The sequence below is a fragment of the Chelonoidis abingdonii genome, chromosome 4 (assembly GCF_003597395.2).
Source record: "Chelonoidis abingdonii isolate Lonesome George chromosome 4, CheloAbing_2.0, whole genome shotgun sequence".
Taxonomy (NCBI): domain Eukaryota; kingdom Metazoa; phylum Chordata; order Testudines; family Testudinidae; genus Chelonoidis; species Chelonoidis abingdonii.
The window spans coordinates 60,227,219-60,247,165 of NC_133772.1; the positions used below are offsets into that span (position 1 = coordinate 60,227,219).

The 19,947-nt window shown below is 38.5% G+C and overlaps 1 protein-coding gene across 1 annotated transcript in view; it reads left to right on the forward strand.

Moving 5' to 3' along the window:
• The window catches only part of DCDC1 (doublecortin domain containing 1), a 441,595-nt gene that overhangs the window by 394,200 nt on the left and 27,448 nt on the right, over positions 1–19,947 (forward strand). The window contains exons 29-35 of the mRNA XM_032768514.2: positions 828–998; positions 1,672–1,857; positions 3,260–3,463; positions 7,444–7,651; positions 16,769–16,921; positions 17,712–17,813; positions 19,327–19,463. Of these exons, the coding sequence (XP_032624405.2) occupies positions 828–998; positions 1,672–1,857; positions 3,260–3,463; positions 7,444–7,651; positions 16,769–16,921; positions 17,712–17,813; positions 19,327–19,463 (1,161 nt within the window). The remainder of the gene's footprint in view (positions 1–827; positions 999–1,671; positions 1,858–3,259; positions 3,464–7,443; positions 7,652–16,768; positions 16,922–17,711; positions 17,814–19,326; positions 19,464–19,947) is intronic.

Below are 19,947 nucleotides of genomic sequence, written 5' to 3' on the forward strand. Positions count from 1 at the left end.
TCAACATTAGCTACCTAATTTATATGGTTCCCATTACTGTAGCATCAGGGTATCTCACAACCTTTAATGCATTTGTCTTCACAAAACCCTGGTGTGGTCAGGAAATGCTATTATCCCTATTTTATAGGTATGAAACTGAGACACAGAAGTCTAGCTCCTCAACAGGATTTAGGCACCTAACTCCCATTTAATTAATCTAACCTTTGTGGCCTACCCAACGTTACATAGGAAGTCCATTATGAAGTAAGGAATTGAAACTCAGTCACCTAAGTCCTAGGCTAACACCCTAACCATCTTCCTGTCTTCTGTTCTCATATGACCTCATTGGGTTATTTGGGTCTTCTGCCATGATGGCAGATCCCAGAAAGAAGATCCCAGTTTAAATCAGCAAGATGTTAATGGCGGACCACCTTTGCTGATTAGTTTCACTTTTTCACTCACCTAATATTGTCTATTTTATTAACAGCATTTTATGTTTCTAGCACCCCTTTTATCCCAAAGGATCGCACAGCACTTTAAAACTGCTTCTGTACATAAACCACTTCTGAAATGTAGCCACCTCCATGGCAGAAGATGAGCTAATCCACCGTACAACACTGAGTGCAGGGGGAAAATTTGTCAAAGATACTGAGGCAAATACCTACTTTTACTTAAAGTGTCATGAGATGTTTAGTGTCCACACAGAACAGACAGGGCTTGAGAATTTAAAGTCTCATCTGAAACACACGCTTTTTTTTTTTTTAAACAGCACAAGGCATTCGTGCCAAATACTGAATAGCAGAATGCTATAGTGTAGGAATAGGATTTATCTTTTTATGTTTTGACAGAAATATAAAGAATACAGCAATGGGGCTGCCAATCAAAAGTGGCATTACATGGAAAATGCAGGAGCATTTAGTGCCTTTTACAGCACAGTACTGGATCAAGAAATCACAGCAGCAAATCATGCTTCTGTTTGCACATTCTCTGTGACCAGTAGAGAAAAAATAGACCAGCCAGTAAGTAATATATTTTTAAGGTATGTAAAGCTGACATAGGGAAGTTTAATCCACTATCAATGCAGTCAACAGGCTGTGTAGAATGTTTATGTGTATACCTATATATTTATGTTTATCTGAAATGGACAGATGAAATATTTCACTTTTTCTTTGGGTGCTGTCCCTGTGGGTGCTCCACTTCAGGTGTCAGTGCATAATCTTCTCTTCCTGCTAGCAAAAAAAGTATTTTGTAAAGTAAAATATTGAACACTCATGTCTGTAGACGTTTCTGTTTCCTAAGTATGACATCATGGCTGTGAAACAGGTCACGGTTAAATGATGATAAAATCCCTAGTCAAATTTTATGTCACTTTAATCCATAGATTTGTAATAAGTAAAAATACATTCAGTTACTCACCTCTGATGTCACAGTTGCTCTGTTCCAACATCAGTTCCATTTTGCAATGTCCAGAGGGGAGGGCAGAAGATCCAAAGCCATTTGTGTCCTTGTCTTATTTCAACAGCTATGAACAACAGCTATTCATGTATCCTAACTGGCAGCATCAGGAAGGTCAGCAAATGTGGACTTGTGTTGAGGAAACCTTGAATGCTTATAGGAAGTAATTAGATAACTGAACTGTTGCACATTTGGACACTCTAAAGCACTGAAACCATTATTTCTCCTTCTTTTTAGGGCTACTGTTTTCTTTCACCCAGTGGAAAGCAGAAGTTCATGATATGCTTGGCTTGTGCAAGGGCCATAAGAGGAAAGAAAGAACTGAAAAAAATACCCACTGGTAGCATGTTCTTCTGTGCCTCTGGCTCTGAGGAAGCAAATCATTTCTCCTTGGGGCCTTTTAAGTGTGTTAATGTGATGAAGGTTTGTATTTTTTAATTTCTCCTATTAATTGTACTGTAGACTCAGGATTATAAAATAACCTGAAAATGTTCATAGTACATTGTTAGACTACTGCAGAACTTCGCTATCTTCACTTGAACAAACTGTAAACCTTCATATAATCTTTCAGTTTTACTGTTCACTGATGAACAGATCAGAAAGGTTTTGGAGGTGTCAGTGAGGATGGGGCCAGTATGGATATTACCATGGTACCCATGGATTAATAGCAGAATGGTATATCCCCTCTCTTTGGACTCCAGCCCTGGAAAAGGGGTAGGATGTTTACAATCAACCACTAGTTTTTTGAGATCAGGTTCTCAGTGTTCCAGAGGCTGCACTTTTCAGTCCATTGATTGAATGCAGAGGAACAGTGGCCATGGCTACACTGGGGGAGAGGGGGAGAGTCTTTTGAAAGTCTGACCTGCTTCCTTCCTCTTCAGGTATTCCTATGGGATACTAAAGGCCTCTGTCAATATGTTCCCCATACCACTCATTCCAGTTCTGGGTAGTGAGTGAAAGTTCTCACCACCACCATTGATCCTATGCTGAGAGGACATGACTGCCCGTAATTCCAGAAGAAAGTGTGTTGAAGGGGGGGGAGCGGTTCTACTCATTCAGCAACATAGATACTCTAAAAGAACCTTGCATGTTACTGCTAATTAATGCATGTGTCATAGATTGGTCATTGCTGCAGTACGTGGCATGTGACATGTATGCAGAGTCTCTACCACTGTCTCTCATTCTGGGAATGTACTAATTGCTGAGTTTAAAATCTGTATAAAATTAAAATTGTCTTTTTCTTAATATCTTTCTTGATGAATGGAAGTCAAAAGAGTGGCAGATTTGTTATTAGGGATATAAATGTGGTAAATATTATTTTGTGCTATACCAAATTTTAGAATAGTTTTCCTGTTAGCATTAAAATGTATCTGTTACAGGGCATATTTGTCTCTTGCCTGCACATGTGGAACTCCTATAGATATTAGTATTAAGAGTAAATAATTAATGGGAGCTTTGCATTGAAGAAGGGGAGATATCTTTTGAAAGCTGTTTCATCTTTACCTAAGCAGTTGTGTGTACAGATATGTTCAATGATCTTTAAAAGAAATAAGTGAATGTCTCATTAGCTTTCCTACAAAATTTGATTTTAGCCATCTCTTGTCATCTTTAACAAATCATAGCTACCAGAAAGCCCTGGAGATTTGGTGTGATCACCAAAGGTACATGCAGAGTAGATATTAGTATATTCCATATTTCAATAAATGTAGTGTTGACTGAATAAATTTTAAATTAAATTTGTGAGCTTCATTGAAAGAAGTTCACTTCAGTATTGATTTAATAAAAGCAGCAGCCTGATTGGATCTGATTCTTTCCTATCTTAAAGACTGATTTATCCACATTGGAAGCCAAAAATACCTTGAATTATTTAGAAGAAGTTCAAGCATCTTTGCGGACCGAAACCTCCATACAAACAATCTCAGAAAAGATCTCTGCAGCTGTAAACCAGAAAGCAGTGAAAATAATTGCATACAGAAATGGAGCTGGCTACCAAAATGGTCAGTTAATCATTGCTAGAACATTCCCTATGGTAAGTATTAGTAACAATCATCCCTAGAGATAATTATAATGTCTATAGTATTGGCAAAGACAAGCAGCCTTTGTCAGTGACCAAGATGAACCCAAACCAGAATCTCAAAGCTAAATCTCTCTTCATCATGAATTGCTGAGGTGTTTGTTTTGAATTCACAAATTTTAGTCCTACCCTATTGGTTTGTTTCCCAGTCTGATCCAGGGCCTGTAGGAACCTGTTCTCCAGATTTGCAGTTGGATAGGATGCACGGAGAAAAGGGTGTACAGAAGGATGATAAAACATTATTCATGGCATAAAATCTTGCAATTAAACTGAAATTATGTTATTTCACACAGTTTTAGCTGAGTAATTGCAGGAGAACATTTTCAAGATTTTTTGCCATTGTCAGACTGAGTTAGCTTCCGTATCAGCACCCCAACCCTAAACTCTTCGATATCTAGATCCCAACACAGCCCTCCGTTCTTCTGTATTATACATCAGTGGGTATTCTTCAAGAGAAAATAACATATATGGGAACTATAACCTTATTACAAATGAAACATTTTTTTTAAGTTTAGTTAATCTTGAGAGATTTTAACAGTAAGTTCTCTCTATGAGAGGGAAATTTCTGAAAATAATTTATTTGACTTATACCCCGTTCAAACATGAGAAATTACTGTAAAGTTGTCTTGTTATGAGAAGAATGTGACATGACAAAGATGTTCAAGCTTATTTTTTAATATTAGCTTAGATTACTATTGTGACGACTGTTGGAACTCTGGCAATTTTTAAGCTGATGTTTGGGATCATCACTTTCTGTAATTGGTGACAGTTCCATTGCCAACTATTTTTTCAACAGATAGGCTCATGTCAGCTTCTGTGTTTTGTATTGGGGATCAGAGTGCCTTATAGCTCCTCGTGATGTGCACAAAGACATAATATTTTAAAAATATCTTCTAGCTACAGGTCTTTCTCCAAAATTGATGCTAGCTAAGGATGCCTAATTCAAACTCTGACTGGACCAAATTTGCATGGTGCAACGTAGGCATACACTGATTTGCCCAAGGCTTGAGCAAGGCACTGAGAAGATGAAAGTAACAAATTCACAAACTATAACTAATCAAGTGTGTGGCTGAGAAGCCGGTTGTCTTTTGGTACAACAATAGCACCTAAATGCTATTGAGGATCTGGGTCCTTTTCTACAGGCCAGCAAAAGCTCAGTTGAGGACAGAACTGCAGAGAGTAGTAGGTCTCCTGGAGATTCCTTGGGTCAGTAGGCCAGGAAGTTCTGAGAGAGGTGAGGAAAAGCCTGTCAACTGTAGCCCATGTTGACAGAGAAACTACTTTATTTTGTATTTTCCCTAACCTTCTGTTTGACTAATCAATTTGTGTCCTCAAGCAAGAGCTGAAACAGACTTTAATGTGACATCAGTCTTCCGCGGTACTGGTGAGGAGCCTATCATTAAGTGCTTTTCTGTGTCCTGTTCACAAGTCTAAGAGAATTGAAACTGTCACCGATCAGAGTTGTTGAACTACTGCAGAAGTATCTTGTAAAGTATATATATCTCAGTTGGGGGTGAGGAAGAGTAGTCACCAATAGAATTTAGAAATATATGAGAAGTTTATAATTAGCTCAAATTGGGTTAGGCACCAGATAACTTATTTACAGTATTAAACAATTACCATGCTCCAAGTTAAGATACAGTCTTAGTTTATAACAAAAGGACAACCACCTCGTTAAATCTTCCTAACTTGTATATATTACACTATTTTGTTTAATTTATTAATTTAATCCATATCACATTGAATTAATTTAGCATAGATTTTTGTTTGATTTTGTGTAATAGTTGTATACTTTCTTAGTTTAATTGTAATAGCAGTTAGCTTGTGAGATGTCTTCTTGTTTATCTTTTTGTTTAATATTTTAATAAAAATTGATAAATACATTGAATCACATTTCTTTCAGTATTAACGTAGTCAGGAACCTCTCTAAGGGACATGGGTGTATTCAGCCAGTCAGCTTAAGACTGATCAATTCCTCTAATTTACTTTGTTCCACTGTCTTTGCATAATAAAGATTTCTCTGACGACCCATACCTTCCTTTATTCTGAGCCTGAAAGGATAGAACATGGCTTCCATATTCCTGCTAAAGATCAATCAGTAGTACAATCCACCTGTCAAGTTATTTTCTTTACTATAAGCCTGCAGTTTTGGCAGAAGAGACTTCACTGGAGTTAATATCTCTGTATGTCACTCCTTGGGCAAGTAGGGGTTTCTTTGAAGGTGGACTAAGCTTTTTTTGGAAGTTCTTTATGCAAAGATGAACTATTCTGCACTTCTAGTATGCTGGATTATGATGACTCAACAGTTGGGTGACACCATTCATATTTTTAGAGAAGGTGTACCAGAGTACCGACTACACTGGTGTTATTTTATCATTATATTGTACACCCAAAACCCATGTAAATTGCAACATAATTGTTCTTTTTGAAAATTGCGGCATACACTGTGCTCCAGAATATAACTTTCATATAGAGAAAAATATTGTAAAACTTTCAGCCCATAGGGTGTAGTAACTTAAGTGTGAACTCATTGGTATAAGCCAAGACTAATATTGTCTGTTCTCTGAATATGTAGGAGTAAAACAATACTTGAGAAGTGGGGCTCATATTGTTAACTATTTCAATCAGGACGGCAGCAGGTTTCTGGGCGTCTAGGCGGGCATTTTGCCGCCCTGCACGCGAGTCTTGCGGCTCCGGTGGACCAGGGGACCGTCTGCAGAAAGCCTGTCGCAGTCCACCAGAGCGCGCTGCAGACCAAGCAGATCCCTCCGCAGGATACGTACCTGCGAGCCCACCGGAGCCACCTGCGCCCTCAATCCGGTCAAAATCCCCCCCCCCCATAATGCTGGCGCCCTAGGTGACTGCCTAAGTCGCCTAAATGAAAGCGCCTGCCCTGATTTCAATGGTGATCATATTAACAGAAATATCAAGCTTATGTATTTCTCCATGCTTGTTAAATATAGTGGCAGATATTGGGCTGGGTTAGGGAAGAGGAGTGGTATATCTAGTTATCAGGGTTTGAGGTGGGAAATGAGGAAGTTAATTCCCCCTCCTAAATTTAAAGCTGTCTCCATCCCTGCTCAAAAGCCTCCTCTGCTTTCTGGTTGCCAAAAAAACCCCCAAAACCCCCACCATTATGCCTTTGTCAAAACCCCAAACCTCCAGCAGGGTTCCTGACAAATCTATAATGCACAATAAAATGATGTAGCACATTGAAAGTGGTAGGGGGCAAGAGGAGGGTAATATGAAATAAATAGTATTGAATCTGAACATAAATTAACAAGGGACTTAATTGTACTGCAATAGGGTAGGTTATAAGGAGGGTTCAGGGTGGGGAGTGATACAGTTCTGGGGTTCTTACACATAATTTAGGGAGCTGTACCACATATTTACATCAAATGTGCTAAGGACATGAGACCTCACTTAACATTTTATGTTATGACTGTAGATAACTTTTATTCTTTTGGCATACTGTGTATCTCAAATACATCCAAGGAAATTAGGGTTCCGTGAGGGCATTACAGAATGCTACAGGACTTGAATTTGGAGCTAGCTATTAAGAAACATGTAGGAGACTGATTTGCCAGTATTATCTCATGGCATAATATTTTGTTCTGCCAAATTCCATCTAGACTGAAAACATATTCAGCTATATTGGTTATTATATTCTATACATTTTAATAGAAGGGCAAATTAAAATAGGTTGCTGGGGTTTTTCTTTAGATCATCCAACTTGTCTCCCATTTGCAAATGAATTAGAACATATCTAATAAAATGAGACTGGTTTTCACTATTGATAAACTTCTCCCCTATGTAAAGGGGCAGCACAGGTTTATGCACCACTTAAATCCCACGTAAATCCTCTGCAGAAGGAAGAATTTCACCTTTGAGTGATTAATCATTCCATTGTTTTATCGTTGCTGGTTTTTTTTAAGCTGCTTACCATGTGTACAAGACAACTTGAACTTACCAGGAAAGCCTGCAGACTATATACCAGTGATGGAATCCTAATGCTTACCCTACCAGATTTAGTCACATGGGCTGTAAATGAGTGTTTCAGACAAAGTGACTCAGAAGAAGACTATAAAGAGAGAACTGCAATCACTGACAGTGCTGAAGGTGGGGCTGCACTGCATACGGAAGGTAAAAGGTCAAATCAAAAAGTTCTTAGTTAAATTAATATTGAACTACATGAACTTGCATGGAGCTAACAGATTTTTTTAAAAGCTGTAAAAAAGCCTCTGCTCTATGCTTCCAAGATTATCTGTGGAAATCCTTTACTTTGTTTTCCATTTTCTTTGAGAATAACAAACACTACTAGAGAAAAGATTAATGAGAGTACACTGTAGCTGGACAAATGTGTTATATTTATATTTTGCATGTTAGTAAGGACCTTTAGTCTCTCATTGATTTACTCTTGTGCAAATTAGGTAACACAATATTTTTAGGCAGAACATGAATTACATTGCATGTAAATATTTAATTTTGAAATTATTTGTGAAAAGTTAAAGTACATACCCTTAGAAGGTCAGGTTTCCAAACAGTCAGAAGCCTAAAACAATCATATACCTAATTTGAGAGTTTAATTACTTTGACTGTATGTACAAATCATACTAGCTGCTGCCTAATTTGCCACTTGTGAGCATTTTTAGGTATATACACAACTGAAGTAATTGTGCACGTGAATTAGGTGCTGTTGTTCCATATTACCCTGATTTGAAAAATCAGACTTATTGTGTTAATCTTGCATTAAATAAGTGCCAGATTATTGCAAAATCAGTTACTGACTACTGTTTATATGCAGGGTGATATATATTTCATACCAAGTTTTGAGCTATTTTACATAAACTGATGTTAGCTGGCAATCATAGTTTATCTTTGGGTTTGCTGTTATATATAAATGTGTAAAGATTGATTTCTTTAATGTTAAAAAAATTAAATGAAAATTGAGATTATGGATGCATTTTTAATTTATTATTCTATCAAGTGAATTAGTAAAGATTTTTGAACAGATTCATCAAAAGAGTTTAACAATAAGTGAATTTGCAGTTTGTTAGACAGTAGTTCTATTTTTGAATTGCATTAATTACTAGAGATGGACCTCAGCCATGAAATTTAGGTTCACAGTTTTTAACATCCCAAAGTCTGGAGACATTCAGTTCCTGGACTTCTGTTTGGGCCTATTTTCCTGTGAATTCTAGATGTGTTCACTTATAAAGTCTCCAATTCAGCAAAGAATTTAAACATGTGATTAAATTTTTAAGACTTCAGTGAGCATTAAGCATGTGCTTAAGTGCTTACCTGAATAGAAATGGACTTGCTCACTTAAAGTTGAACAAATGCTTAAATACTTTATTAAACTGGGAAAGTATATTATTTATTGAATAAGTCGATATTCATAAATATCAGTTTTCTACACACAAAAATCCAATTATCATTGGAAATATCTAAATTAACATCTGCTGATTGCTTTACTATGTGCAATGAATAATGGCCTACTAACCTTATGTATCACACTCTTAGGGCTGGCAAGACATAACCACTTTGCTTTGTTCTGTGACTGGTGATGCTCAAACTACTCATATAAGAATGCTCTTGATTGGACAAGAATCACTGGCAGGAGAACAGGTTAATCTGCAGCATAGAATCATAAAAATGTAGGACTGGAAGGAACCTTGATAGGTCATCTAGTCCTGTTCCCTGCACTGAACCAGGACTAAGTATTATCTAGACCATTCCTGACAGGTGTTTGTTTATATTGTTCTTGAAAACCTCCAGTGGTGGAGCACAACCCTCCCTAAGTAATTTGCTCCAGTGCTTAACTATTCTTACAGTTATGAAGTTTTTCCTAAAGTCTAACTTAAATCTACCTTGCTGCAATTTAAGCCCATTACTTCTTGTTCTGTCCTCAGTGTCTAAGGAGAACAATTTATCACCCTCCTCTTTATAACAACCTTTATGCACATGAAGCCTGTTGTCATATCCCCACTCAGTCTTCTCTTTTCCAGACTAAACAAGACCAATTTTTTAGTCTTTCCTCATAGGTCATGTTTTCTAGACCATTAATCATTTTTGTTGCTCTTCTCTGGACTTTCTCCAATTTGTACATATATTTCCTGAAGTGCAGTGTCCAGAACTGGGCAGAATATGCTAGATAAGACCTTATCAGTTCTGAGTAAATGAAAGAATTACATTATTTACAACACTTCTGCTAATACATCCCAGAATGATGTTCATGCTTTTTACAACAGTATTATGTTACATAGTTTACTCCGATTATGTTCAACTGCCTCCTCTGATGGTACCATGTATTCTTAGAGACTCAGATCCTTTTTTTGTGTGTCCACTGTCATAGCATGTCACTCCAAAACTGCAGCCAAGACCTCGTGTTGTCATTTATCTCAAACAGTTCCTGAGGGATACAGGATGTTGACACAGTGTACTGCATCAGGCAGTGTTCAAGTGTTTGTCTAGTGTTTCACATTTGGGCTCATTTTTCCAGTTTCCAGTTGGCCATATTGTCACCAGTCTTTGCCACCTCAACTCTCTCTCGATTTGGAATATGGAAGTGTTTTCATTTGAGGTCAGTGCCTAAGGGTGTTGTTCTGAAGGAATCAGGTTCTTCAGGAACATCGGCATTTCCCACCATTTTGTCATGAGGTAGTATAGTGATACAGTGGGAGCTGGTTTCAAAGCCCCTGTGATGATCCTGCAGGATTGATTGAGTTCAGTATCTATTTTGTGTGCATTGTGTGAATGACCACAGTGGAGCACAATACTCCACAACTGAGTAACAGAGTGTCTTTGGGTCAGCTCCCCATTTTGTATTGGCCAGTTTCTGGAATTCACAGTTCCTGGAGTTCACGTTTTTTTTCAGTTTCTCAATGTGTTCTTTGAATGTTAGTGTTCAGTCTAATGTGACCCCAAGGTACACCAGATGTTCAAAATATTCAAGGATAGTACCATCCCCCAGAGTTTTTGCTTGGCCTGAAGGTGGTTGGCCAGGTGGAAGCTGTGCACTTGTGTCTTGCTAGAGTTGGCATTCAGAAACCATATGCAATAGTATTCTCCAGGCACACTCAGAGACCCAGTTAGAGTGTGCTGAATGTCATCAAATCTTTCCAATTGGGTGCTGATGCAAAGATCATAGGCATGAATGAATCTTCAGATGTTGAGGAATTCTGAATGGTCACTTGTGTAGACATTTAACATGCTGATGATGAGTTCTGTTTGATAACAAACCAAAGCAGTGTGGACTGATGGACGTTCAGTTTGTTGATTTTCTTTTCTGGTAGTTTGCATTCTGTCATTTCTGCACTGGAGTGTTGCTCTTTTAAGACTTCTGACAGCATGTTCCACATCTTATCCATCTCAGATTTTGGAAGGCACTTTAAATTCTTAAATCTTGGGTAAAGTGCTATAGCTAGCTTTAGAAATCTCAGTGGTACCTTCTTTGCATTTTGTCAAAACTGCAGTGAAAGTGTTTTAAATCCAGCTACATATGCTCGGTCGTCATCCAAAACTGCCATAAAACAAAATATATGGCAGATTGTGGGTAAAACCATGGAGTAGGAGACATACAGTTCTCTCCAAGGAGTTCAGTCACAAATTTAAATAACATATTATTATTTAATGAGCATCATCTGCATGGGAGCATATCCTCTGGAATGACGGTCGAAGCATGAAGAGGCATATAAATGTTTAGTATATCAGGCACATAAATACCATGCAACTCCAGCTACAACAGTGCCATGTGAATGCCAGTTCTCACTTTCAGGTGACATTGTATATAAGAATTGGGCAGCATTATCTCCCATAAATATAAACAAGCTTGCTTGTCATAGCAACTGGTTGAACAAGCAGTAGGACTGAGTGGACTTGTAGGCTCTAAAGTTTTATATTGTTCTGTTTCTGAGTGCAGTTATGTAAAAAAAATCTACATTTGTAAATTGCACTTTCATGATAAAGATTGCACTATAGTAACTCCTTGCTTAATGTTGTAGTTATGTTCCTGAAAAATGCTACTTTAAGCAAAATGATGTTAAGTGAATCAAATTTCCCCATAAGAATTAATGTAAGCGGGAGGGGAGGGTTAGGTTCCAGGGAATTTTTTTGGCCAAACAAAAGACTATATTTCATATATATATACACACACACAGTATAAGTTTTATACAAACAATGTAATACTGTACACAGCAATGATGATTGTGAAGCTTTGTTGAGATGGTGAAGTCAGAGTGTGGAAGAGGGTGGGATATTTCCCAGGGAATGCCTTACTTCTAAATGATGAACTAGCACTAGGTTGAGCCCTCAAGGGTTAACACATTGTTGTTAATGTAGCATCACACTCTACAAGACAGCAAAAATGGAGGGAAGGGAGACAGCATGGCAGAGAGAGACAGAGACACACACCATGTGTGAGAGAGATAAGTGCATTGCCGCTTTAAGTACGCTGACCCCACTGTAAGTACATTGCCTTTTAAAGTAGATCAGCAAGTTGAGATAGCAGCTGCTGCCAGCAAGCTCTCTCCATCCTGAGCCCTGTCATGTCCCCCTCCTTCTCTGTGACAATAAGGGGGGGGACATGACAGGAGTGGGGAAAGGGGGACACCCTGACATTAGCACCTCTCTTCCCCTGTGCGCCCCCCGCACAGCAAGCAGTATGCTCCCGGGAACAGCTCCAAAGCAGAGGGCAAGAGCAGGCAGTGCGGGGAGGGACAGCTGAACTGCCTGGCAATTGATAGCTTGCTGGGTGGCTGCCGCACAGGGAACTTAGGGGAGCTGATAGGGGGGTTGCCAGTCCACCCTGGTTCCAACCCCCACCCCCAACTAGCTCCAACCGGCTGCAAACAGTGACAAAACAGGCGGCTGCCAAACAACGTTATAAGGGAGCACTGTACAACTTTAAACGAGCATGTTCTCTAATTGATCGGCAACATAACACTGAAACAACTTTAAGTGAGGAGTTACTGTATAGTACTTGTATGAAGTGAATTGAAAAATACTATTTCTTTTGTTTATCTTTTTACAGTGCAAATATTTGTAATAAAAAATAAAGTGAGCACTGTATACTTTGTATACTATGTTGTAAATGAAATCAAAATATTTGAAAATGTAGAAAAACATCCAAAAATATTTATAATAAATATAAATTGGTATTCTATTATTGTTTAATAGTGCAATTAAAACTGCAATTAATTGAGACTAATTGTTTTAATCTAGTTAATTAGTTTTGCTTGAGTTAACTGCAGTTAATTGATGGCCCTAATTACCATTACCATTTATTATAAGGTGTATATTACTTCCAAGGGTAGAAATTTCAAAAATGCCTAAAAATCTAAGAATCATGAATCCTGTAAGAGTTGTGCTTGTAAGTTGCTTGAGCACTTCTGAAAATTCCACCCCAAAAAGCTTAGTAGGCCCTTTTTCGGTTACATAAAAAGGTAGACCCCTGCTCCAAAGAACTGGCCCTGAGTCTGCAGTGGGCTCTACGTGGACCTAAATAATCAAGGTACAAACAGAAAGAGGTTGGGGAGAGGACAACAACTTGAGATTTAAGGAGGAGATTTTTTCAAAGGCACAAAAGGAGGTAGGCATCCAGCTCCTATTGAAGTTCCATGAGAGTTGAGCACCTAACTACCCTTGGTGCCTTTGAAAATCTCCCCCTACAAGTTAATTATTTAGCTCTGTATGTAACTTCTGCATTATACTTATGTGTTCCAGGCCTACTTTACTGCTTTTACCCTTTCCTAATTTCTTATTCTTGACCAATAACCTTCCTTTCTGACTCCATCCCCATGCAAGCCCTCACCTTGCCCAGATGTTGTGACTATAACTTCCCCCTTCACACTTTCCCACAGACAATCAATACCACCCTCCCTTCTCTCTTAAATGAAGCTAAAGTTCAATGAAAGCCAATAATAAAGAGTTGATTATATGCAGGGGTGAAAGTAAGTCAGGACACTTACTGGTATGGGCCCTGGGGGGCCTCCGGCCCCTGGAAAGGGCGGGGCCTCTGGCAGAAAGGGCGGACCTGGGGGGCCAGCATCCTCTAACCAGCCCTTCCAGGTGCCCTGGCCCATGCTGCCCAGGACTCCTGTGTTGATTTAAAGGGCTCAGGACTCTGGATGCTGCTGCTGCACTAGCGGCAGCAGCGTCCAGAGCCCCAGGCCCTTTTAAATCAACCCCAGGGCAACTGCTCCCTTTGCCTGCCTCTGCCCATTGGAGGCTTGGGAGGGGGCAAAAGGGGCAGGGACATTAAAGCACTACAGGGTCCTTTGCCACGGCAGCACTTTAATGTTGCTCCCCCCTCCCCCCGCCCTGCTGACCAGGGGAGGGGGCACAGAAACCTTAAAGCACTGTCGCGGCAAAGGACGGTCCTTAAAGCAGTGCGGCAGCAGCGCTTTAATGTCCCTGCCCCTTTTGCCTTCCCTGTCGGCGGCTCTGCCGGTATGGACCCTACCAGCAAACTTGACAAGAAACTTGATAAGAAATGGAAGTATGCCTAATACAAGGTCAGCTGCTTTTAATGAGAGGCCTCATATGTGCTAGCATGCTGCTTGCAGAATTAATAGATGGGAAAGAAATAGGATAAGCCCCTTTCACAAAGATACTGTGTTCGAATAGCAAATCATACAGCAAAAATAAATACATAAAGAGGGAAAACTAGACAAGGGAAAGCAACACCAAATTCAAATCACTCTATGGAAAACATGAAAAAAGATTTGTTTTTAAATCATAGAATATCAGGGTTGGAAGGGACCTCAGGAGGTCATCTAATCCCACCCCCTGCTCAAAGCAGGACCAATCCCAGATTTTTGCCCCAAATCCCTAAATGGCCCCTTCAAGGATTGAACTTATAACCCTGGGTTTAGTAGGCTAATGCTCAAACCACTGAGCATAATCAAAAATACTTCTAGCGAATATGAAGTTATAGTGATCTGCTGTTCCAAATAAATATAAAAACAGTTCAGTGCTGCACAAAACAAAAGTGACTGTGGGTACAATTTTCAGAAATATTTATGTTATGTTCTTCCTGTGGGATAAACAAGCAGTATTGTATTTTCACAACATGTTCATTCTTTTTATTGGTGTTGGAAAACTACAGCTACCTGTGAATAATAAAGCTGTAAATACATAAAGGGGCTTTTGTTATATCATACAATAAGCCATGTTATGGTATAGTGGTGTCCTGTAGACTTCCAGATGCAATTGCTTGTGTTGGTCTTAATGGTCTGGGACCTGGTCGTGAGAGACACTCTGCCACCTGTGCCTTGTTGCAGCAGCAAAAATATAAGATCATGCTCTCATTTCCTAGGATTCTCACTGTACAGCTGCTCGCAGAGCTTTCTCAGCTGAGTCTTAGGGATTCATTCTCCACAGTAGTCCACCACACCTGGAGTTTGGTGAGCTTCAGGCTTCATCATAAATTTCTTTCTGTTTGTTTTTTTGCCTTGCCTTTGAGCATTATTTTAGTTTGTTTAATTGTATTGAGCCATTAATTTGGATCATTATATATGTAGCACTTGGTCTCTGCCATGGGGAAGTCACAGAAGCAGTAGTCTTCGATTCATAGAACCATAGGGTTAGAAGGGACTGCCAAGGTCATCTAGTTTAACCCCCTGCTAAGATACAGGATTTGTTGTTTCTGAACCATCCAAGACATACCCTCCTTTTGAAAACCTCCTGCTGCTGCAAATGTTGAGCTCAAAAGCTTGTCTCTTTCACCAACAGAAGTTGGTCCAATGAAAGTTATTACCTCACCTGCCTTGTGTCTCTCGTATACTGGGATCAACGTGGTGACAACACTGCAAACAACATTTTAAAATCCATCCATCTCTCGTCTAATATATATATATATATCCGTAAGCTCTTTGGGGCAGGGAGCATCTTTTTTTTTGTCTTGTGTTTGTACAGTGCTTAGCACAAAGGCATGCTGGTCCATGATTAGGACTCCTAGGCACTATGGTAATACAAATAACAAATAGATAATGAATCAAATAATTACATAACCCCAGAGAGCCCACCAGACTCTCACTGCACTATCTACGAAATTTGGCTTTTTGTACAGTTTGTAATTTTTAAGATAAAGGGGCCCAATTAATCATGAGACTGAGCATGTGAACTTTTGAGGGCCAATTTTCAATTGATTCAAACTTTGAAACTATGTAACTGATTTTCTGGAACCTTTTTCAGAAAATTCTAGCTTTTCTCAGATTACAGGCTGAAACTTGGAGCAAAGATACTGTGTTTTTCATCTCAAACAAACAGGCTGAACTCCCACTGCAAGTGCAAAACAGAACACAACCTCAATTACAACATCACAATAGGTCTGCCGTAAAATTCAAGTACAGTATATTTAAACTAGTGGTGAATAATTCCTAAGAGTTTTCTAAAGCAATGGGAGAAACCCCAAAGGTTCTTATCTGCTTGTACTTAACCTTTCATTGTGAGACCTTCATTTGCACGCTTGCTTTGTCCTCAAATAGCAGTGCTTCAGATCTGATCACTTTTGCTCCCTTTCCTATATATAAAATGCCCTTTATAATCACCACTTTCCCCCATCCCGTTGTTCTTTCTATTATGTGTCACTCTTCTATATTACTACTGTGCCACATTCCTGTGTGCGGCAAATATCTATTTAAGCTTTTGTTAGTTGTTATAAGTAATGAACAGTTTATCTTAATATGTTCATCTTAATAGTCTTCATATCCAGTATGTGAACATAAGGATAAAAAATTGTGTGGTGCAGTCTAATTTAAACTACAGTAGAACCTCAGTTACAAACACCTCGGAAACAGAGATTGTTCATAACTCTGAAATGTTCATAACTCCAAGCAAAGTGTCATGGTTGTTCTTTCAAAAGTTTACAGCTGAACATTTGACTTAAACAGCTTTGAAAATTTACTATGCAGAAGAAAAATGCTGCTTTTAACCATCTTAATTTAAATAAAACAAGCACAGAAAGTTTCCTTACCTTGTCAAATCTTTTTTTAAACTTTCCCTTTTTCTTAGCAGTTTACTTTTAACACAATATTGTGCTGTACAATATTTGTTTTGTTTGTCTGTTTTTCGTTTGCTTTTTGTCTCTGCTGCCTGACTGCATACTTACAGTTCAAATTGAGGTGTGTGGTTGACCGGTCAGTGTGTAACTCTGGTGTTTGTAACTCTGAGGTTCTACTATAATAAGATGAGAAAAAACTCTTTAGGGTAAAGTGATATAAAAATAAACTTTGTAATTGTTTCTTTCCAAATACAAAGCTAAGTACATGGAGAAAGCGAAGATAAAGTCAGAATTATCCTTGATGACTCCAGACAGTTTGAACACGATAGATGATTCTTTGCTCACCATCATCCTCAGAAATCCTATAGAGGTCTGGGTTTCCTGTGGAGAACCTTTTCTACCTTTGGATGGTATGCGTTTACTGGGTTTCTTTCCCCCTTCTCACAAGTGAGATACTTAGGGCTTATCCACTTTATTTTAGTGAGGAATAAAAATTAAATATCTTATCTGGGGAAAAAGTTATGCCGCTTTATCTTCATCACAGTTGCACTCTTCACTTGAGTAAAGTTAATCACATACATAAATCTTTGCACAATTGGACGCCTAAAAAGAAAGATATGGGTAGTATATATTAGATGTATTATCCAGAAGCTTAAAATCAACCTCCAAATTATACCCACTATGTCAATAAAATTCAAAGTAGATAGTAAGATGTATATGGACTGTTTAGCAATGATTCAAGCATAGTGCTAGGTATTTGTTTCACAGTGAGGACTAATTGTCTGAACATTGTCATTTGCAAGAATAAAAATCTTCTATCGGCAGGAGCATGTTTAAAAAAATGTTAAACCAATCTTCTACTGCCATACTTAAGCATGCAATACTGGAAAAGTAAACGTAGTACAGTATTGTGCATGTTAAATCAATATGTCTTTGTGTCTTGCTCAGCAGAGACATTCCTTAAGCTTCATATGCTTTCAGAGAGGTGGGGGTTTTTTGTTTTGTTTTTTAGGACACTTACATTTTAATTACGTGTCTGTAATTGGATCTGTTTAACTCACTAATACTCTCAAGTTCTTTAAAAACTATGTGCTAACTGAGATCCAATTATACTAATCAGTCAGCCAAAAATAACCTATTAATGCAAACCACTACAAAGAAAAATAACCAGTAGCAATATTATTTATTTCTTTATTACAGCTTTGCAAAAGGCAGCAAGGCAAGAGAAACAAAACTGGTTAGAGAAGGACAAAATTTTGGCTGATCTAGATGCTATGAAACACAAAATGAGACAGCTGCAAGGTTGGTATCAATATGCATTTAATTTGAAACTGTTGTGATATTTATAACTAAACTTTGATTTCCAAAGTGGCTGACTAAATTGTCTGTTCAACTTCCAAACTTGCATATGCAGACTAGCCTTTGGGCACCCAATATCCTGACCCTGGCCCTGCAATAGAATCCATCCCTTGTGCCCATATGAAGCCCCATTGGTTTCACTGGGGCTCTATGCAGGTACTGGGTTCACCCACTCTGATTTGATCACAAATGTGAAGCTTCAGTGGGTATTTGAACGTTGAGAGCCTTTTCTATGCAGACAGAGTTCATTTTGTTAGAAAATGCATTCACTAACATGTTTTAACAGATAGGATTAAGGGTTTGTGCTGGAAACAAATATTTGGGTAATGTTCACAGTAGACTTTATAAATGTGTTCAGTGCCTCAAATTACCTGGCAATCAATTAACTAAAGATAAAAAGGTTTAATGTAGACATATCCTGAGTGTGGAGAGGGACAATAATGTTTAAAAACACATTAGTTGGTTGTGGTTAACCCTAGGCATCCTCTGCACTGGAGGCTGAGAGGAGGATGGTATAGCAATAAATGGCCATACTAGTTCTATGGACTATTCTGTGGATCCTGCCTCAGCAAAACTGTGTGAAGGGGTTAGAGCCAAACAAAGAGTCTGGCCATGTGCTTTACTGCTGCTTCCTGTAGGAAACCAAAAAGGCCCATGGTTGTCATAAGAACATAAGAATAACTATACAGTCAGGCCAATTGTCCATCAAGCCCAGTATCCTGTTTTCCAGCAGTGGCCAGTGCCAGATGCTTCAGAGGTAACAAACAGAAGAGAACAATTATTTAGTGACCCCTCCCCTATTATCCAGACCCAGCTTTTGGCAGTCAGAAGTTTAGGGATGCCCAGAGCATGCAATTGCATCCCTGACGATTTTGGCCAATAGCCACTGATGGACCTGTCCTCTGTGAACTTATTTAATTCTCTTTTGAATCATCACCTGGCAGTGAGTTCCACAGTTGACTGTGCATTAGCTGAAGTACTTCCTTGTGCTTGTTTTAAACCTACTGCATATTAATTTCATTGTGTGATCCATGTTTTTTCTGTGTTATGTGAAGGGCTAAATAACACTTCCATCTTCACTTTCTCTACACCATTCATGATTTTATAGACCTCTATCATATCCCCCTTAATCATCTCTTATTGAGGGAGAACAAAACCTATGGTACAGACTGAAAGAAAATGAAATTGATGCTGTGAGTTAGAAATTCTATCTAATATTTATCTGGACTGTGGTGTTCACATTAGGCTTTTACTTGGTCTGCATAGATATGTCTGACTTGCTCACTGCCTGGCCCTGCTTGCTATGTGTACTGTTTATTTTTACAAATTATACTTAGCATTTTAGGACTAATAGCTTTAAAAGTTCTGTGACCAGAGGTAAGAAAAAAATAAAATAAACCATCAAAGTAAGAAAACATGGTTTTACAAGAGTTATTTTGAAATTTCTCTGCCTTAGGGCGACGAATAAGAGCCTTTAAACCATCTACCTTGGTGCCCACAAAAAGCCCAGTTCAGCCTATAGTAGTAGAAGGAGGCTGGACTGAAGAAACCCAAGAAGAGATGAAACTCATGGAAAATATACAACATACCGAGGTATAAAATACAATCTGTATCAATATTCCAAAATTAAAATCAGCATTCATGTTGTTGAGGAATTTTATCACTCAGTACAGCCTATATAGTTCATTATCTGAAAAAGTATTCACAGGCTGCCAAATACACATGCAAGGTTTTCAAACAGTATTTGGGATAAAATACAACATGGTTATACAAAAGGTAGATTGTACCAGACCAATCTGATCTCTTTCTTTGAGAAGATAACTGATTTTTTAGATGTAGTCGATCTAATCGACATGATTTCAGCAAGACATTTGATATAATTCCACATGGAAATTGTTAGTTAAACTGGAGAATATGAGGATTAATATGAGAATTGAAAGGTGGATAAGGCACTGGTTAAAGGAGAGACTACAGCGAGTCAGACTGAAAGGTGAATTGTCAGGCAGAGGGAGGTTACTAGTGGAGCTCCTGAGGGATCAGTCTTGGGACCAGTCTTATTTAACATTTTCATTCATGG